At 47.9% G+C, this 18428-nt stretch overlaps 2 protein-coding genes across 5 annotated transcripts in view; one reads left to right on the forward strand and one right to left on the reverse strand.

The window, feature by feature from the left end:
• LOC137344377 (F-actin-monooxygenase mical1-like) overlaps positions 1-18428 on the reverse strand; it is a 130208-nt gene that overhangs the window by 43696 nt on the left and 68084 nt on the right. For all 4 annotated transcript variants that reach the window (XM_068007274.1, XM_068007273.1, XM_068007271.1 and 1 more), the window contains 8 exons: positions 15572-15762; positions 14068-14177; positions 11723-11779; positions 10716-10871; positions 9328-9508; positions 6095-6180; positions 1949-2000; positions 594-737 (listed from right to left, as the gene is read on the reverse strand). In XM_068007274.1, coding sequence (XP_067863375.1) covers positions 594-737; positions 1949-2000; positions 6095-6180; positions 9328-9508; positions 10716-10871; positions 11723-11779; positions 14068-14177; positions 15572-15762 — 977 coding nt within the window. The remainder of the gene's footprint in view (positions 1-593; positions 738-1948; positions 2001-6094; positions 6181-9327; positions 9509-10715; positions 10872-11722; positions 11780-14067; positions 14178-15571; positions 15763-18428) is intronic.
• The window catches only part of rpl10a (ribosomal protein L10a), a 142407-nt gene that overhangs the window by 11400 nt on the left and 112579 nt on the right, over positions 1-18428 (forward strand). The window lies entirely within an intron of this gene.

Below are 18428 nucleotides of genomic sequence, written 5' to 3' on the forward strand. Positions count from 1 at the left end.
GGTGGTGGGCCTTCCTCTTGAACTGCTACATTGTGGTGAAGGTACTCCTACAATGCTGTTATGTAGGGAGTGCCAGGATTTTGATCCAGCAACAATGAAGGAACGGAGATATATTTCCAAGTCAGGATGGTGTGTGACTTGGTGAGGAACGTGCAAGTGGTGTTGTTCCCATGCAACTGCTGCCCTCGTCCTTCCAGGTGATCGAGGTCGCGGGGTTTGGGAGGTGATGTCGAATAACCTCTCTGCTCCATATTTATCCTTGAGACCTTTAACTTCCAGTTTTAAAATCACTACAGTCTATTAATGGACTATTGATTGGACACCAAGATATCTTCCACCTCGTACTCTCATTTTCCTATGGATTACCACATTTCCTTATTTTCCTAATTGGATCTATAAGCACATTTTTCCTAGAAAATATGGGAATTCTTATTGATATGGGAGCATTGGGGACTGGATCCTGCAGTGGGTCACTTATGAGGCAGGGACACAGAGATGCTGAGACTGATTTTAAACCATGTCCTCGCCCCCTGCCCCAATCCCTCAGTGTGTTGTGAATGGGATTTGTTTCCTTATGGTGTTGCTGGACTAACATTTTCCTGCCAGTTCTGTTTCTTCATCACACTGATCACTGCCTTCCTCCTGTTGATTTTCATTGTCCATCTGGCCATCCAATGCTTCCTCATAGTCGCTATCTTCATCTTTGCCCGTTGCTGCTTCAGTGCCTTGGATGTGATCTGTGAACGTGAGGAGTCCATGCAGTGTTAATTTTCAGTGCACCTTGGCCTCTTACATTGAAGAATAGTCAATTTATCTAAACAACAACAACTTGCATTTACATAGCACCTTTAACGTAGTAAAACATCCCAAGGTGCTTCACAGGAGCGATTATCAAACAAAATTTGATACCGAGCAACATAAGGGGTAGGTTTTAAGGAGTGTCTTAAAGGAGGAGAGAGAGGCAGAGAGGTTTAGGGAGGGAATTCCACAGCTTGGGGCTTAGACAGCTGAAGGCATGGCCGCCAATGGTGGAGCGATGAAAATCGGGGATGCGCAAGATGCCAGAATTGGAGGAGGGCAGAGATCTCAGAAGGTTGTAGGGCTGGAGGAGGTTATAGAGATAGGGAGGGGCGAGGCCATAGAGGGATTTGAAAACAAGGGTGAAAATATTTAAATCGAGGGGTTGCTAGACCAGGAGACAATGCAGGTCAGTGAGCACAGAGGTGATGGGTGAACTGTAATCAGTCTAATTTTTCAGTAGAAAAGAGGTTAATTGGCTCAGGTATTTAACACTGAGAGCCTGTTTGAATATCTTGCCAATCATACTCTGACATCTTTTAAATTTATGCTTCTTTCCTCCAGTTTGAATCCCCTCCTGTCCTAAAGTCCCCTTCAGTGAGGTCCGGGCAGCACTTGTGGAATTTTCCTCTCCTGAAGGTGTTGGCTCTCTTTGGCTTACGCTTCCCTCTTTTGCCTCATCCAAGCGGTCGTTCTCTGTGTGTTAGCTTAGGAAATGAGTGTCAGCAGGTAATTTGATCATGGGAAGCATCACAGCTGTGCCCGATCCTGTCCTCACCCGACATTTACACACAGCCATTTTTCAGCGGAGGTCACTGTACAGTGATCAGGACGAGGGGCCCTGGACCTGATTATCTTCTGCCGAGCCCAAAGCCAAGAGTCCGACTGTAGTACTCCAACTGCTGCCTCAGCTGAGGTCAGCTAACAGCACAGAGCAGGGTTCAAACTTGGGACCTTCTGACCTGTATGGCTTTGTACCACAATGCATTCACCTAGTGAACCATCGAGCAGACAACCCTGTAGAGCATGTACATCATCTGCTGATACTTGCAGTGAGGTCTAGAGTGACATGGAATGTCTTAAATAGGCCACTGCTTACCAAAGTTATAAATACTACTCTAACATTAATTGAAAATGGGCAGTCAGTTACCTCCAATCCTCTCCACAGCACAGTCCAAAACCATTTCTCCATCTGGAAAGTCCTGTCAAAGAAAAACAAGAGGATAAGAAAAGTTAGGGCCGAGAGAAAGCTATTTGGTCCATCAAAGCCCATCCCTCCAGTGCGCTAACTCTTCCATCAAAGCCCATCCCTCCAGTGCACTAACTCTTACATCAAAGCCCATCCCTCCAGTGCACTAACTCTTCCATCAAAGCCCATCCCTCCAGTGCGCTAACTCTTCCATCAAAGCCCATCCCTCCAGTGCACTAACTCTTCCATCAAAGCCCATCCCTCCAGTGCATTAACTCTTCCATCAAAGCCCATCCCTCCAGTGCACTAACTCTTCCATCAAAGCCCATCCCTCCAGTGCATTAACTCTTCCATCAAAGCCCATCCCTCCAGTGCACTAACTCTTCCATCAAAGCCCATCCCTCCAGTGCACTAACTCTTCCATCAAAGCCCATCCCTCCAGTGCACTAACTCTTACATCAAAGCCCATCCCTCCAGTGCATTAACTCTTACATCAAAGCCCATCCCTCCAGTGCACTAACTCTTCCATCATAGCCCATCCCTCCAGTGCATTAACTCTTCCATCAAAGCCCATCCCTCCAGTGCGCTAACTCTTCCATCAAAGCCCATCCCTCCAGTGCACTAACTCTTCCATCAAAGCCCATCCCTCCAGTGCACTAACTCTTCCATCAAAGCCCATCCCTCCAGTGCATTAACTCTTCCATCAAAGCCCATCCCTCCAGTGCATTAACTCTTCCATCAAAGCCCATCCCTCCAGTGCACTAACTCTTCCATCAAAGCCCATCCCTCCAGTGCATTAACTCTTACATCAAAGCCCATCCCTCCAGTGCATTAACTCTTACATCAAAGCCCATCCCTCCAGTGCACTAACTCTTCCATCAAAGCCCATCCCTCCAGTGCACTAACTCTTCCATCAAAGCCCATCCCTCCAGTGCATTAACTCTTCCATCAAAGCCCATCCCTCTGGTGCGCTAACTCTTACATCAAAGCCCATCCCTCCGGTGCGCTAACTCTTACATCAAAGCCCATCCCTCTGGTGCGCTAACTCTTACATCAAAGCCCATCCCTCCAGTGCGCTAACTCTTCCATCAAAGCCCATCCCTCCAGTGCACTAACTCTTCCATCAAAGCCCATCCCTCCAGTGCATTAACTCTTACATCAAAGCCCATCCCTCCAGTGCATTAACTCTTACATCAAAGCCCATCCCTCCAGTGCACTAACTCTTCCATCAAAGCCCATCCCTCCAGTGCACTAACTCTTCCATCAAAGCCCATCCCTCCAGTGCATTAACTCTTCCATCAAAGCCCATCCCTCTGGTGCGCTAACTCTTACATCAAAGCCCATCCCTCCGGTGCGCTAACTCTTACATCAAAGCCCATCCCTCTGGTGCGCTAACTCTTACATCAAAGCCCATCCCTCCAGTGCGCTAACTCTTACATCAAAGCCCATCCCTCCAGTGTGCTAACTCTTCCATCAAAGCCCATCCCTCCAGTGCGCTAACTCTTACATCAAAGCCCATCCCTCTGGTGCGCTAACTCTTCCATCAAAGCCCATCCCTCCAGTGCACTAACTCTTCCATCAAAGCCCATCCCTCCAGTGCACTAACTCTTCCATCAAAGCCCATCCCTCCAGTGCACTAACTCTTCCATCAAAGCCCATCCCTCCAGTGCACTAACTCTTACATCAAAGCCCATCCCTCCAGTGCACTAACTCTTCCATCAAAGCCCATCCCTCCAGTGCACTAACTCTTCCATCAAAGCCCATCCCTCCAGTGCACTAACTCTTCCATCAAAGCCCATCCCTCCAGTACCCTAATTCATAATTTGATGCCATATCTCTGATATTCTAACTCTCCCATTGAAGCCCATCCCTCCAATAGCTTAACTCTCCCATTGAAACTTATTCCTCCAGTACCCCAATACTCCAATTGAAGCCTAACCCTTCCAGTACTCCCAGTAAAGCCAATTCCTCCAGTACCCTAACTCTGCCATTGACGATCATCCTTTCCGGCCAACTAACTCTCTCAGCCGGCCATCGAGCTCTATTTTGTAAATACTCAATGTTTTTATCTCTACTTCCAGGCCCAGTAGATTATTCCAGACTTTATCGTTCTAAGTAAAGAAGTTCTCACTGCAGGACTTGAGCACGTAATCTAAGCTGACACTTCAGTGCAGTACTCAGTGGGTGTTGCATTGTCAGAGATTTTTCAGGTAAGAAATTAAACTGGGGTCCCATCTGCCTGATCAGGTGGATGTTAACGATTCCATGGCACGTTTCAAAAAAGAGCATGGGAGTTCTCTCAGGGTCCTGGCCAACATTTATTCCTGAACCATCACCGCAAAAAGCAGTTTATCTGGTCATTTGCCTCATTGTTGCTTGTGGAATTTTGCAGTGTGCAAATTAGCTGCTGCATTTGCCTACATAACAATAGTGACTATGCTTCAAAAGTAATTCCTGTGATACACGTTGAGACATTTCTCAGTGAGATATATGATATGAGATATGATAAGCCACTATGTAAATACAAGTCTTTCTTTTTCTTCCTAATATATATGTTTTAATTTTACATTCCACTCATTTAAAATGAAATCTTCTTGTCTAACTGGCCTGACTTTGTGTGATGTAAAAGGAGTACAGAATTCTCCGATCCACAAACTGCCTCGATGTCTCGTAGTCAATGGTAGAACATCTACTCTTCCCTGCCATTGGTTCAGGCCAGCCACTGCCTGCCACTCTCTCTACCTAATAAGCCGCCCTGCTTAGGCTTATCCTAGGGTTCGCACTCTGAAATTTCACAAATTATCTCTTTGTTTGAGATGTCCTGCTATGGCTTTTGGAGGGATTGGAGATGTGATGTTTCAGCAGTCTGAGAATAACGCTGCTCAAAATGTTGACCTGTCTGTCCTCGCTCACTGACCTGCTGTGTATTTTTCACATTTTTGTTTTGTGTTTCGGATTTACAGCATTTGCAGTTCATTGCATTTTATTTGAACAGTGTCTGGGTCTCTGTAGACTTAGTGACCTTCATCTGGTGCAGACAGTGTCTGGGTCCATGTATAGTCAGGTCTCTTCATCGGGTGCAGACAGTGTCTGGGTCCCTGTATAGTCAGGTCTCTTCATCTGGTGCAGACAGTGTCTGGGTCCTTGTATAGTCAGGTCTCTTCATCTGGTACAGACGGTGTCTGGGTCCCTGTATAGTCAGGTCTCTTCATCTGGTGCAGACAGTGTCTGGGTCCCTGTATAGACAGGTCTCTTCATCTGGTACAGACAGTGTCTGGGTCCCTGTATAGACAGGTCTCTTCATCTGACGCAGACAGTGTCTGGGTCCCTGTATAGTCAGGTCTCTTCATCTGACGCAGACAGTGTCTGGGTCCCTGTATAGTCAGGTCTCTTCATCTGGTGCAGACAGTGTCTGGGTCCCTGTATAGTCAGGTCTCTTCATCTGGTGCAGACAGTGTCTGGGTCCCTGTATAGTCAGGTCTCTTCATCTGGTGCAGACAGTGTCTGGATCCCTGTATAGTCAGGTCTCTCCATCTGGTGCAGACAGTGTCTGGGTCTCTGTATAGTCAGGTCTCTTCATCTGGTGCAGACAGTGTCTGGGTCCCTGTATAGTCAGGTCTCTCCAACTGGTGCAGACAGTGTCTGGGTCTCTGTATAGTCAGGTCTCTTCATCTGGTGCAGACAGTGTCTGGGTCCCTGTATAGTCAGGTCTCTTCATCTGACGCAGACAGTGTCTGGGTCCCTGTATAGTCAGGTCTCTTCATCGGGTGCAGACAGTGTCTGGGTCCCTGTATAGTCAGGTCTCTTCATCTGGTACAGACAGTGTCTGGGTCCCTGTATAGACAGGTCTCTTCATCTGACGCAGACAGTGTCTGGGTCCCTGTATAGTCAGGTCTCTTCATCTGACGCAGAGTATCAATGTTGATGAATGACAATCTGAGGTTTTAAAAGCTTCATTTTCACAAAAGCAATAAAAATGATGCCACAAACATTACACCAGGAAAGCAGACAGACAGACAGAGGACAATTTACAATTTAAAACTGTATCTACTGCATCTGTGGATTGTGATCACTCATTCACCATAATATCTGAAATTATTTCACTACCTTTTTTTGGATTGGAGCTGTTTCTTCCCTTTCATTCTGATTGGAACCCAACAAACTGGTGTAATGGGGCATGCAGTAGAACTTTCCTAAGAGAAAAGAGTAAATGATTAACCCTTTCCTCATAAATTAATTTCTCCACTTCCCCATTCCATCAAACAAATCAGCCTCCATATCCTCACCCTCTGATGGTTCAGGGTTGATGCATTCTGTGTTGGGAATCTGAGCCTTATAAACCCAGAGGGGCCCAGGTGTAATTCCCCGTCTGTGCTGAGTTAGTTGATCTGTGCAGTTGGTCCATTAGAACTGACCACAGTATACAGGACACGAGAGGTGAAACAAGAGTACCCGCTCCTGATCGCTAATCCATGATCCCTGCTGGAAAGGCCACGTGTATGGGCTTTGGATGAGGGTCGGATCATGGTGGGCTGTGATTCCCCCTCACACAGCCAAATAGCCTGCTAACGCTCAGTGTCTGGGCTCGCACATATACTAAGGCCATATGGATGAGTACCGAAAGGCTGCTGGTTTTAGTTGAACTGAACTCCAGTAACGCAGTGGAAAAGATTGGAAAGAGATTACTTATTGCTAATGTATAGAGCAATAAGTTATGGAGGATCAATGTTTGTGGTTGGCTTGGTAACAATCTGAGGTTTTAAAAGCTTCGTTTTCACAAAAGCAATAAAAACTGCAGAATCATACAGCACAGAAGGAGGCCAGTTGGCCCATCGCGCATGTGCTGGCTCTTTGAAAGAGATAGCCAATTAGTCCCATTCTACCTCCCGTGGCCCTGAAAAAAAGACGCAAGACAGAGGGAGAAGACTCAAGGGAGAGAAGGCTGCTCTAAGGCCCTCTCCCTCAATTCGGGAAACCCAGGATCGTTACTGCCGCTTTCCGGGGCCTTCCGCCACCTTCAACGCGGCAGCCCCGGGAAGTGGGGCAGACAGTGAGGCAGGTGGGAGAGAAATCTTCTGGACACCTGGTCCCCATCCCCCACTGCGTGCAGCAGGCAGGGAAGGAACGGCCAGCATTGGTCCCAGTGAGGGCAGGCGGAGGGAAATCACGGTCAGGGTGGTGAGGCACTGGGAGGCTTCACCCGCCTGCATTTTCCATCACTCTTCGCCATAAGCCCGTCCCTAAATTAGAAGAGTTTACCTCACAGAGGTCATAGGATGGTTTGCACCATACATAGAAATGTCACATTAGTAATGTGGGCAATGCTTTCTAGAGACTGGGAATACTCTTTTGGGGACAGGTGCAGGGAGCTTTGCTCCGCATCAAACTCGTGCTGCTCCTCACCTGAGAGTGCTGAATGCTGACATTGGATTGAACAGGCCGAAACATTCCCCAGAGCTCAGGGCTGACAAGTCTCACCTTGAAAAGTACAAAAATCACCCCTCCAAAATAAAATATATTCTTTAAGAGTCTCTACAAAGGCGGACTGGGTAGGGTTGCCAACTCCGGATGAATGTATTCCTGGAGATTTCATCACATGACCTCCTGCCTCCCACAGCCCCGCCCTCTCGCTCCCAACATTGGTCGCCCAACATGTCCATCCTCATGGCGCACCGACTACCCATGGCCAATTGGAAAGTGAAAAGACTCTTCAATTGGATGATGCCTGACTGACAATCAAACAGCCTTTTACCCCACCATCTCCAATATTTCTATAACTAATAAACACAAAGGGCTCAATTTTCATAGTAAAAAACGGGTAGGTTGGGGTGGGGGGGCATTGAAAATTGCTACCATTTCAGACCCGCCCCCAACCTGCCTCCAAACCACCCATTTCCAGTTTTCAGCCGGGCGGGAAGAGGGGCGGGAGACCAACCTGCTCCCAGGAGGTGGGTCAGGCCTTAAAACCTTTCAACGAGGCTTCAGGCCTCCATTTTTCTCGAATTCCCGATTTCAACCCCGGGGGGGCCGGGATTCCCAGGCCTTCTGTTTTACGCCTCGTAAAAGGAGGCAAGAAGGCCCGAGACTAACAGGTAGATACCTAGAAAGGCACAGCTTGTGGGCCCGGAGGATCTGGCGTGCTTCCCCCAGGCCCAACCAGCCTACCTGCACCAACTCCCCAATGATCGCGGACCCCCAACCCCATCCTCTGACCCTCCCTCCCCGACCCCCATCCTCCCCCTCCAACACTCCCTCCCACTCCAATCCACCCACCCTCGACCCCCAATCCGCCCCCCCACTCCAATCCTCCCATTGCCAACTCCCAATCCTGGCCCCACTCCAATCCTCCGACCCTCCCCCTCAACGATCATGGATCCCCGCGATAACCCCCAATCCCAACACTCTCCCCGTGACTGACTCCCGATCCCACCACCCCCCCATGACTCATGGCCCCTGTGCCAACCTGTGCCCACCCATGCTCCCGTGTCCACCCATGCACACCCCCCCCATCCATACAAACAAAGATTTACCTGCAGACTTACCTGAACATGTCCTCTCCCTGGCTGGTCCCCAGTCCGACTGAGACCAGCCTGGCAATCAGGCCAGTCAGTTGGACGGGAATCCGACAAAAAAAAGAGACATCCTTATGTCAAATGGACGTGCGGGAAACCCGTACTAATGGGTTTCCTGACCTCAATTTGACCCCCCTCCATCCCGGCTCGGTTTTAAAATTGAGCCCAAAGTGTTCAAAGAAAATGAATAAAACACAATTTATTTGAATGCCCCTATGATTTTTCTCCTGGGTGTTGCTTGCAGCAGGGTCCAGGAGCCTAATCTTCAATTCCTGGAGACTCCAGGCCAATCCTGGAGGGTTGGCGACCCTAGGACTGGGTGATACAGTGGGTTAGACATTAGCCTTTGATTTCTGGGGCCAGTGTTTAAATTTGGCCCAAACTGATGGGATGCAAGCCTCCTCTGGTTGTAAGCATCCTATGTAAAGTGAGATTGGGCAGTCTCAATCCAGTTCCTAGCGGGCAGGGCCTACGTCACAAAACTGACCACAATTTGGTGTTAACTGGCAATCTTGTTCAAAGAGGCCACAGAATGACAAGACATCACAGTGATGCAGTAGGAGGCACTCTTTCTGAAGTTGGGGCTGAGGCATGTTGTTCGGGCAGGGTAGAGGAAGCTTCACTCTGCATTTAACAGTGCTATACTTGACCTGGACACCAGGTAGCTGAAATGGAAAGTGTTCTGATTCTCTCACCTTAACGAGCACAGAACTGATTAATAAGAAAGGAAAAGTTTCAGAAAGCTCCACGCCTGCGACGGGTACTTGCCATCTTTGCTGTCGAAGGCGTAGTTTCCGAAGCGCAGGGTGGTGCCGCACTGGTGACACGTGAAGCAGCCCCGGTGGAAGAACTGGCCGTCGGCGCTGAGGCGTTCCACCACGTAGACCCGCTCCTTACAGAAATAGCAGACCTCACTGCTGCTGGGGCCCTCTGCCTGCCTGAAGAAGCCCTGAGACACAGAGGTACAGCACACGTTCCTTTATCAGCATGAGATACGCACCGGGCTACTTAGCAACCTACATACATATATACGTTATACCTTATAATCGATATAACATGTACCTTACCCTATATACAAGTTAATACCACGACCACACTGTGTTCAGTTCTGGGCACAGCACTTTCGGAAGGATATAATGTCCTTGGAGGGAGTGCAGCGTAGATTTACCAGAATGATACCTGGACTCCAAGGACTAAATTACGAGGAGAGATTACACAAACTAGGGTTGTGTTCCCTGGAATTTAGAAGATTAAGGGGTGATTTGATCTATATTAAGGGGAACTGATAGGGTAGATAGAGAGAGACTATTTCCGCTGGTTGGGGAGTCTAGGACTAGGGAACATAGCCTAAAAATTAGAGCCAGGACTTTCAGGAGTGAAGTGAGGAAACACTTCTACACACAAAGGGTGGTAGAAGTTTGGAACTCTCTTCCGCAAACGGCAGTTGATGCTAACTCAATTGTTAATTTTAAATCTGAGATTGATAGATTTTTGTTAACCAAAGGTGTGAAGGGATATGGGGTTAAGGCAGGTATATGGAGTTAGGTCACAGATCATTGAAAGGCGGAACAGGCTCGAGGGGCTAAATGGCCTAATCCTGTTCCTATGTTCCTAATACCATATAATGTCATGTTTGTGTATATATATATGTATATATTATCATTTTTATATATATAAATAATATATATTATCATGAGCATGGCCAAGTGGTCTAAGGCACTGGATTGAGGCTCCAGTCTCTGTGAGGACACGAATTTGGGACGCTGTTCACTTTGGGTGGGTCGGCAACCAGATTTAAGATAATTGGCAAAAGAACCACAGGAGAAATGAGGAGAATTGTTTTCACACAGTGAGTTGTAATGATTTGGAATACACTGCCTGAAAGGGTGATGGAAGCAGGTTCAATTGTAACTTTCAAAAGGAAATTGGATAAATACTTTTAAAGGAAAAAGCGGGGGGGAGTGGGACTAATTGGAATTGGTCTGAATGGCCTTCTTCTGTGCTGGAAGATCCCATAATTCTATGAGGTACATAACATGTAAAGACTACAATGTTATGTTACTGTTTAAGAATACAAGAGCACATGGTTGATATATCCTGGAGCCCTGGGATCATATCCAGACACAGCTGTATGTTCTGGGAGCCGAGGCACTGACCTCTCTTTTAGCTTCAGCAGTTGCCTCGTTGGGCTTCTCCTGCGGTTGCTCTGCGTGTGCATTGCTGCTCTTGTTCCATGGCGAATGGATCGACGATTGTCCAACGAAAGCCTCATTTAGGCCTTTCTTCAGTAATGTCCCTGGTTCAGCATCTGACTAAATACAGATTAAGGTCTCTCAGTGTGAAGTTCTGTTTATTGAGTCAGCACCGACATGGTTTCAGTGCAGCCTTCCTGCCTGGACTACAACGGTTCAGGTACAGCTCACTCTGACTACAAGCGATAGACCCAGGTCTGCAGCATTTACACAGGTACCCAGGTGCTCTGTGATCTAACTTACTGAGAGAAGAGTTCCACAGTGCTAAAACCATACAGAAGGTCCTTGGTTTGATTCCCGATCAAGTAGAAAAAAGTGTGCAAACCAGGAATTCACTCCTGAATGAACCCCATTTAAAGGGAACATTGCCCGATGTAGAACACAACATCTCACTGGAGTGGTTCAAAAAGAATTACAAAAGTAGCCATGCAGACACAATGGGGTAGACCTCGGGTTTGTGCAATAGTGTAAAATGGGCAATAGCGAGTCAGCCCGTTTTGCATCTCTCCCGATTTTTATTGCAATCCTGCACCACGAGTTCTCCGGTGTCCTGGCCAATATTTATCCCTCAACCAACAACCAACATCCACAAAAACAGATTAACTGGTCATTTGCTGGTTGTGGGTCCTTGCTCTGTACAAATTTGCCTAGAAAGCAACAGTGACTATACTTCAAAGATAATCTACTGGTTGTGAACCACTTTGGGATATGAATGGTGGTAAATAAATGTAAGTTCTTCCTTTCCACATAGCGGAAAGAGGAATTTCAAATGAAAGTCTTAACAGGCCCATTACTAATATCACACCGTGCGATTTTAACCCATTTATTTATTGCGTAACAATGTCCAGTTTGTCACATTTACTAGATTTTGTTATTCTGAAGTAAAAGCTTTTAAATAAAGAATAACTCACAGCAAAACTGTCCCTCCGTCGCTTTGTCTCAGACTCATCCTCAAAATCTTCCTTTTCCTGAACACAAATCAGATTATCAGAAACCTTGCTATTCCGAAAAGGTCACCTGACCTCCTTGGCATCATGAGATATCTGAGTTTGGGGAAAAGCTGTTAGTTCCTGGCTACAAATCGATCACTTAGAAATTGCCTCGCTGTAAGTGGGTCACATGGACAGTACCCCTTTTGGTACTCAGATGGGATAAAATACCCTCTAGCAAAATGTGAGTCTCTCTCTACCCCCTTCCCTTTCTGTCTCTTGATCAGACATGGATTTGCATCCACTCGGACAGATGGGGTGACGATGGGCTCAACTGAATTGCTGAGTAATAAAAAGAGACGCAAATCTTGTGCATCCCCACTTTCCTTCGCCCCTCCATTGGCGGCCGTGCCTTCAGCTGCCGGGCACCTAGGTTCTGGAATTCCCTCCATCCCTCTCTCCTCCTTTAAGGTGCTCCTTAAAACCAACTCTTTCACCTAGCTTTTGGTCACCTGTCCTAATATCTTCTTAGATTTCCAGATTTCCAGCATCCGCAGTATTTTGCTTTTGCTCTGATATCTCCTCATGTAGCTCGGTGTCAATTTTTTCTTGATAACGCTCCTGTGAAGCGCCTTGGGAGGTTTTTACTATGTTAACGGGGCTATATAAATGCAAGTTGTTGTTATAGTACACTCTCTGTGCCTCTATTGTTCCATTTTATGCTGTGATCCCTCTAATAACATCATAAAACTCCACCAAAAGGACACCATAGTGGATTGTAGATAGAATTCCCTACTCATTATGTCACAGGCGGGTGAGTAGTGTAAAATGGGGCCAGAGGAGGTAACAAAAAGACCGCATTAAAGTTACTGTTATTGAACAATTCAATGGAACACTATTCCCCTTTAAACAAGAGAGGCTCCATCCAGGCCACTATGTCTGTGTACTCCCTTAAGGCACTTGGAATTCCTAGAGTAAAGTCCCATTTTCCGATAATGGCAAAAATGTCATTGGGCTGGCCCTGTGCCAGTCTCTCAGAAGGCAGGCTGTGCCAAAATTTCCAATGGGCTCTAATCTGAAGAGGCCATTGGCTCACAAAACATTTCCCAGAAAGCTCGGCCTGTAGCAGACTAGGCTAGGAAAATCCGGGTGAAGGAGCAGCTTTTAAAGGGCTGCAGTTCACCATGAAAGAGAAAATTGTGGTGGGTGACGGAACCGTTGACTAATTGTTCACCACTCATGTCAGCGGCATGTGGGCAGCACTGCTCCCTTGACAATGGAACGTCCTGCTATAGGAGTCTGGCCTAATTTGGGACTAAAGGTCACTCCCCTCCCCCTCCCCACCACCATAAAAGTACAGGTGTAAACTGCATGGAGGGAGTTTGCTGCCTGAGTCAATGCAGTCACCCAGGTCCCTCATACCTGGCATCAGATGAGGAAGGAGTTCACTAGTATCTTGATATATGCTGGGAGCTGCTGCACCCCCATGGAGGTACCATTTGAAGCACCGTGCACAACCATCGTCCGTGTGCACAACCATCGTCCGTGTGCACAACCATCGTCCGTGTGCACAACCATCGTCCGTGTGCAAAACCATCGTCCGTGTGCACAACCATCGTCCGTGTGCACAACCATTGTCCGTGTGCACAACCATCGTCCGTGTGCACTCTTTCATTGTGCCCGAGCTGCAAGCAGTATTTTTCTTGACGGTGGAGGTGGCAGCTGAGGAGCAGCAAACAAATACCCAAGTGCCCAGGCTGAGCTGCTCCTCAGCACTTAGGGGCATCTGCATGAGGTTCAGCAGCCATGTATGCAGAGGCGAACCCTCACCTCCTAAGAGCCACTCACCCAGTGTTTCTTCTCCTTCACATAATTTGGGCACCGTTGAACGCCGTACAATGAAGGCATCCTGGCTGCTATCTGGGAAATAGTGTTTCTGTGGTCAGATACCACCTTAACAGTGACTGAGTGAAAGTCCTTGCTGTTCATGTAGGCCATGGGGTTGATATAAAGAAACCTGACCACATGGGTACCACCTACAACACTCTGCACTCAAGGGAACTCTGCCACTCAGTGAAAGCTCTGCACGCTGGCCAGCTGACGCCCCCTTTCCATAGGGGGCAACGTGAATCGGGCATGCAAGGTCGGAGCGGGGCGGGGTGGGGGGCAGGATTTACCAATCCACACCCGCCACCAGCAAGAATCGGAAAATCAGGGTTCAAGGGTACAGTTAGGAACTCTTGCCTGATAACCGCTGTTACACTCAAGGCCCCTGGATAGACAGGACGTCTCAAAAGCCCCCAAAATAAGCTTTTTCTTTTAGTTACCAGCGAACTTCGTTTATTGGCCACATTTTTCCGGAGGTTACTGAGGAACAAGAGGGCGGATTTGGCCGTTGACAGGGTCATTATCTTCTTTTTGGTGACATCTTGGAGCTCTGAGGAAAAAACAGCAGGGAGATTTTATAAGCAACCTGTCACGTGCAGTGTGATTCAGAATTATTCTGAGCTATCCTCATGTAAGAATAAAGGAGGTTAATAAGGGACAAACAAAGAAAAGTTTCTAAAAATAGATTTGCTGAGCCCCTTCGCTGACCTATGGCTAACTGTGGTACTAAGTCAAACAGACCGAGAAGGTCCCAGGTCCGAGCACTGGTCAGCGATGAGTTAGTTGATAGTAAGGGCAGTACAAAGAGCCTCAGTGGCCCCAGGTTAGGTTGGAGAAATATTGGAGAAGATTCCCGTTATTGATCCCTGTTACTCTTGCTGGGAAGTGCATGTGTGTGTGGGCATCGGGGGAGTCCAGGATGGAGCTTGTCCATGACGTCTCTCACAGCCGAATAGCCAGCCAACATTCGCTGTCAAGGTACTGAAAATTGGTACTGCAGAGTGGGAAGGACAGGAGTGCACGTGAGGGATGTAGATTGGGAGGGGGCAGGAGTGTACAGGAGGGAGGCAAGGGTGGTGGGGGCAGGATAGTACGGGAGGCAGGTAGAGTGTGGAGGGGGGCAAGACTGTATAGGAGGGAGGTAGAGTGGAGAAGGACAGGAGAGTACAAGAGGGAGGTAGAGTGGGAGGGGCAGGAGAGTACAAGAGGGAGGTAGAGTAGAAGGGGCAGGAGACTACAAGAGGGAGGTAGAGTGGGAGGGGCAAGAGAATACGGGAGGGAGGTAGAGTGGGAGGGGCAGGAGAATACAAGAGGGAGGTAGAGTGGGAGGGGCTGGAGAATACAAGAGGGGGGTAGAGTGGAGAGGGGCTGGAGAATACAAGAGGGAGGTAGAGTGGGAGGGGCAGGAGAGTACAAGAGGGAGGTAGAGTGGAGAGGGGCAGGAGAATACAAGAGGGAGGTAGAGTGGAGAGGGGCAGGAGAGTACAAGAGGGAGGTAGAGTGGGAGGGGCAGGAGAGTACAAGAGGGAGGTAGAGTGGAGAGGGGCAGGAGAATACAAGAGGGAGGTAGAGTGGGAGGGGGCAGGAGAATACAAGAGGGAGGTAGAGTGGAGAGGGGCTGGAGAATACAAGAGGGAGGTAGAGTGGAGAGGGGCAGGAGAATGCAGGAGGGAGGTAGAGTGGAGAGGGGCAGGAGAGTACAAGAGGGAGGTAGAGTGGAGAGGGGCAGGAGAATACAAGAGGGAGGTAGAGTGGAGAGGGGCAGGAGAATACAAGAGGGAGGTAGAGTGGAGAGGGGCAGGAGAATACAAGAGGGAGGTAGAGTGGAGGCCTGTCACTGAGTTTATGACACTAAATGCATTTCACACTCTATTCACACGTACCAGTGTGTGTCACACACTCAAGGGGACACCTCAAGGTCTCACACATCAGCATGAAACCCACCTGGAGATAAATCCTTGAAGAACTCGTTGAACTGGGTCAGGTACATGACCATACTGATCTTATCAGGACTGGAGACAGCCGCCATCTCTCTCCCAGTCATTATTGGTGAGATTCCAAACTCCTTTTCTGTGATGTTGAAGGCAAGTTGGTTGTTTTCAGCCACAGAATTTTCTTTCAAACTCTCAAAGTTACTGGAGAGAAAGGAGAGTGTTCAGTCCAAGACTAATATTGCCCTTCCTCGTCCATTTGAAATATATTGTGTGATCTGGTGCTCCCAGCAGGGAGTCTCACTCATAGGGAGCACAGGTTTGTATATTATGCGCCTGTGACCTGTGAGTTCTCGGCCTGCGCGCTCTGCAAGCTCTGGTCCCAAGTCACCCTGAACATTTATCTCCCCTTCCTTTTAGGCTCCCCCGCGCCCCCACCTCCCAACACCCCACCTCAGTAGTGCCATCTACTGACCGAGTGGGTAGCTAAGCAGCCTACTCAAAATACCTCTGCCAGTATTAGTATGCAACCAACCACTGGGAAGTATCTGAGATTTTGAGATTCTCTCTGCCATATTCTCTCCTTCACTTTGGGGAAGCTTTTAGGCCCTCTGCTCTATGGATCCCTTTGATGGCACATCCGAATAAAGAATACCCATGAGGTTAGTGTTGCCAACCCTCCCGGATTGTCCTGGAGTCTCCTGGAATTAAAGATTAATCTCCCAGACACTCCTGTGAGCAGCAAGGGAGAACAATCATAGGGACATTTTCATCTCCCGTTTCAATCCGGCCGGACTTCACAATAAACGGCAGGGGCGCAATGCAGTCCTGATGCATGTGTGCTCTGGTAAGTCCAGACGATGGATAGAGCTGTTTCTGGAGCGCAGAGGATTGTGGGTATTATAGCCACCATTATTGACTGATTGACATATCGGGCAACCAATGACGGGAATGTGGGGGTAGGGTAGGAGGTGGGAGGTGGGAGGTCATGTGATGAAACCTCTTGGAATACAGCCCAACCAGAGTTGGCAACCCAACATGTGGCAGGTCAGGTAAAGACCAGGCGAGACAGCAAGCTCCATCTACTTTGCTGGTGTCGGCCTGATTCAGTTGATAGCACTTTTACCTGAGTCGGTATGTTTTGTTTTATTCATTCATGGGATGTGGGCGTCGCTGGCATGGCCAACGTTTATTACCCATCCCTAATTGCCCTTGAGAAGGTGGTGGTGAGCCGCCTTCTTGAACCACTGCAGTCCATGGGGTGGACGCAGCGCTGTTAGGTAGGGAGTTCCAGGATTTTGACCCAGCGACGATGAAGGAAGTTATGGGTTCAAACCCCACTCCAGAGATTTGAACATATAATCTAGGCTGACACTTCAGCGCAGTACTGAGGGAGTGCTGCATTGTCAGAGGTGCAATCTTTCAGATCAGATGTTCATAGAATCATAGAAGTTACAACATGGAAACAGGCCCTTCGGCCCAACATGTCCATGTCACCCAGTTTATACCACTAAGCTAGTCCCAATTGCCTGCACTTGGCCCATATCCCTCTATACCCATCTTACCCATGTAACTGTCCAAATGCTTTTTAAAAGACAAAATTGTACCCGCCTCTACTACTGCCTCTGGCAGCTCGTTCCAGACACTCACCACCCTTTGAGTGAAAAAATTGCCCCTCTGGACCCTTTTGTATCTCTCCCCTCTCACCTTAAATCTATGTCCCCTCATTATAGACTCCCCTACTTTTGGGAAAAGATTTTGATTATCTACCTTATCCATGCCCCTCATTATTTTATAGACTTCTATAAGATCACCCCTTAACCTCCTACTCTCCAGGGAAAAAAGTCCCAGTCTATCTAACCTCTCCCTATAAGTCAAACCATCAAGTCCCGGTAGCATCCTAGTAAATCTTTTCTGCACTCTTTCTAGTTTAATAATATCCTTTCTATAATAGGGTGACCAGAACTGTACACAGTATTCCAAGTGTGGCCTTACTAATGTCCTGTACAACTTCAACAAGACATCCCAACTCCTGTATTCAATGTTCTGACCAATGAAACCAAGCATGCCGAATGCCTTCTTCACCACCCTATCCACCTGTGACTCCACTTTCAAGGAGCTATGAACCTGTACTCCTAGATCTCTTTGTTCTATAACTCTCCCCAACGCCCTACCATTAACGGAGTAGGTCCTGGCCCGATTTGATCTACCAAAATGCATCACCTCACATTTATCTAAATTAAACTCCATCTGCCATTCATCGGCCCACTGGCCCAATTTATCAAGGTCCCGTTGCAATCCTAGATAACCTTCTTCACTGTCCACAATGCCACCAATCTTGGTGTCATCTGCAAACTTACTAACCATGCCTCCTAAATTCTCATCCAAATCATTAATATAAATAACAAATAACAGCGGACCCAGCACCGATCCCTGAGGCACACCGCTGGACACAGGCCTCCAGTTTGAAAAACAACCCTCTACAACCACCCTCTGTCTTCTGTCGTCAAGCCAATTTTGTATCCAATTGGCTACCTCACCTTGGATCCCATGAGATTTAACCTTATGTAACAACCTACCATGCGGTACCTTGTCATAGGCTTTGCTAAAGTCCATGTAGACCACGTCGACTGCACAGCCCTCATCTATCTTCTTGGTTACCCCTTCAAAAAACTCAATCAAATTCGTGAGACATGATTTTCCTCTCACAAAACCATGCTGACTGTTCCTAATCAGTCCCTGCCTCTCCAAATGCCTGTAGATCCTGTCCCTCAGAATACCCTCTAACAACTTACCCACTACAGATGTCAGGCTCACCGGTCTGTAGTTCCCAGGCTTTTCCCTGCCGCCCTTCTTAAACAAAGGCACAA

This window comes from Heptranchias perlo, chromosome 27 (assembly GCF_035084215.1).
Source record: "Heptranchias perlo isolate sHepPer1 chromosome 27, sHepPer1.hap1, whole genome shotgun sequence".
Lineage (NCBI taxonomy): Eukaryota > Metazoa > Chordata > Chondrichthyes > Hexanchiformes > Hexanchidae > Heptranchias > Heptranchias perlo.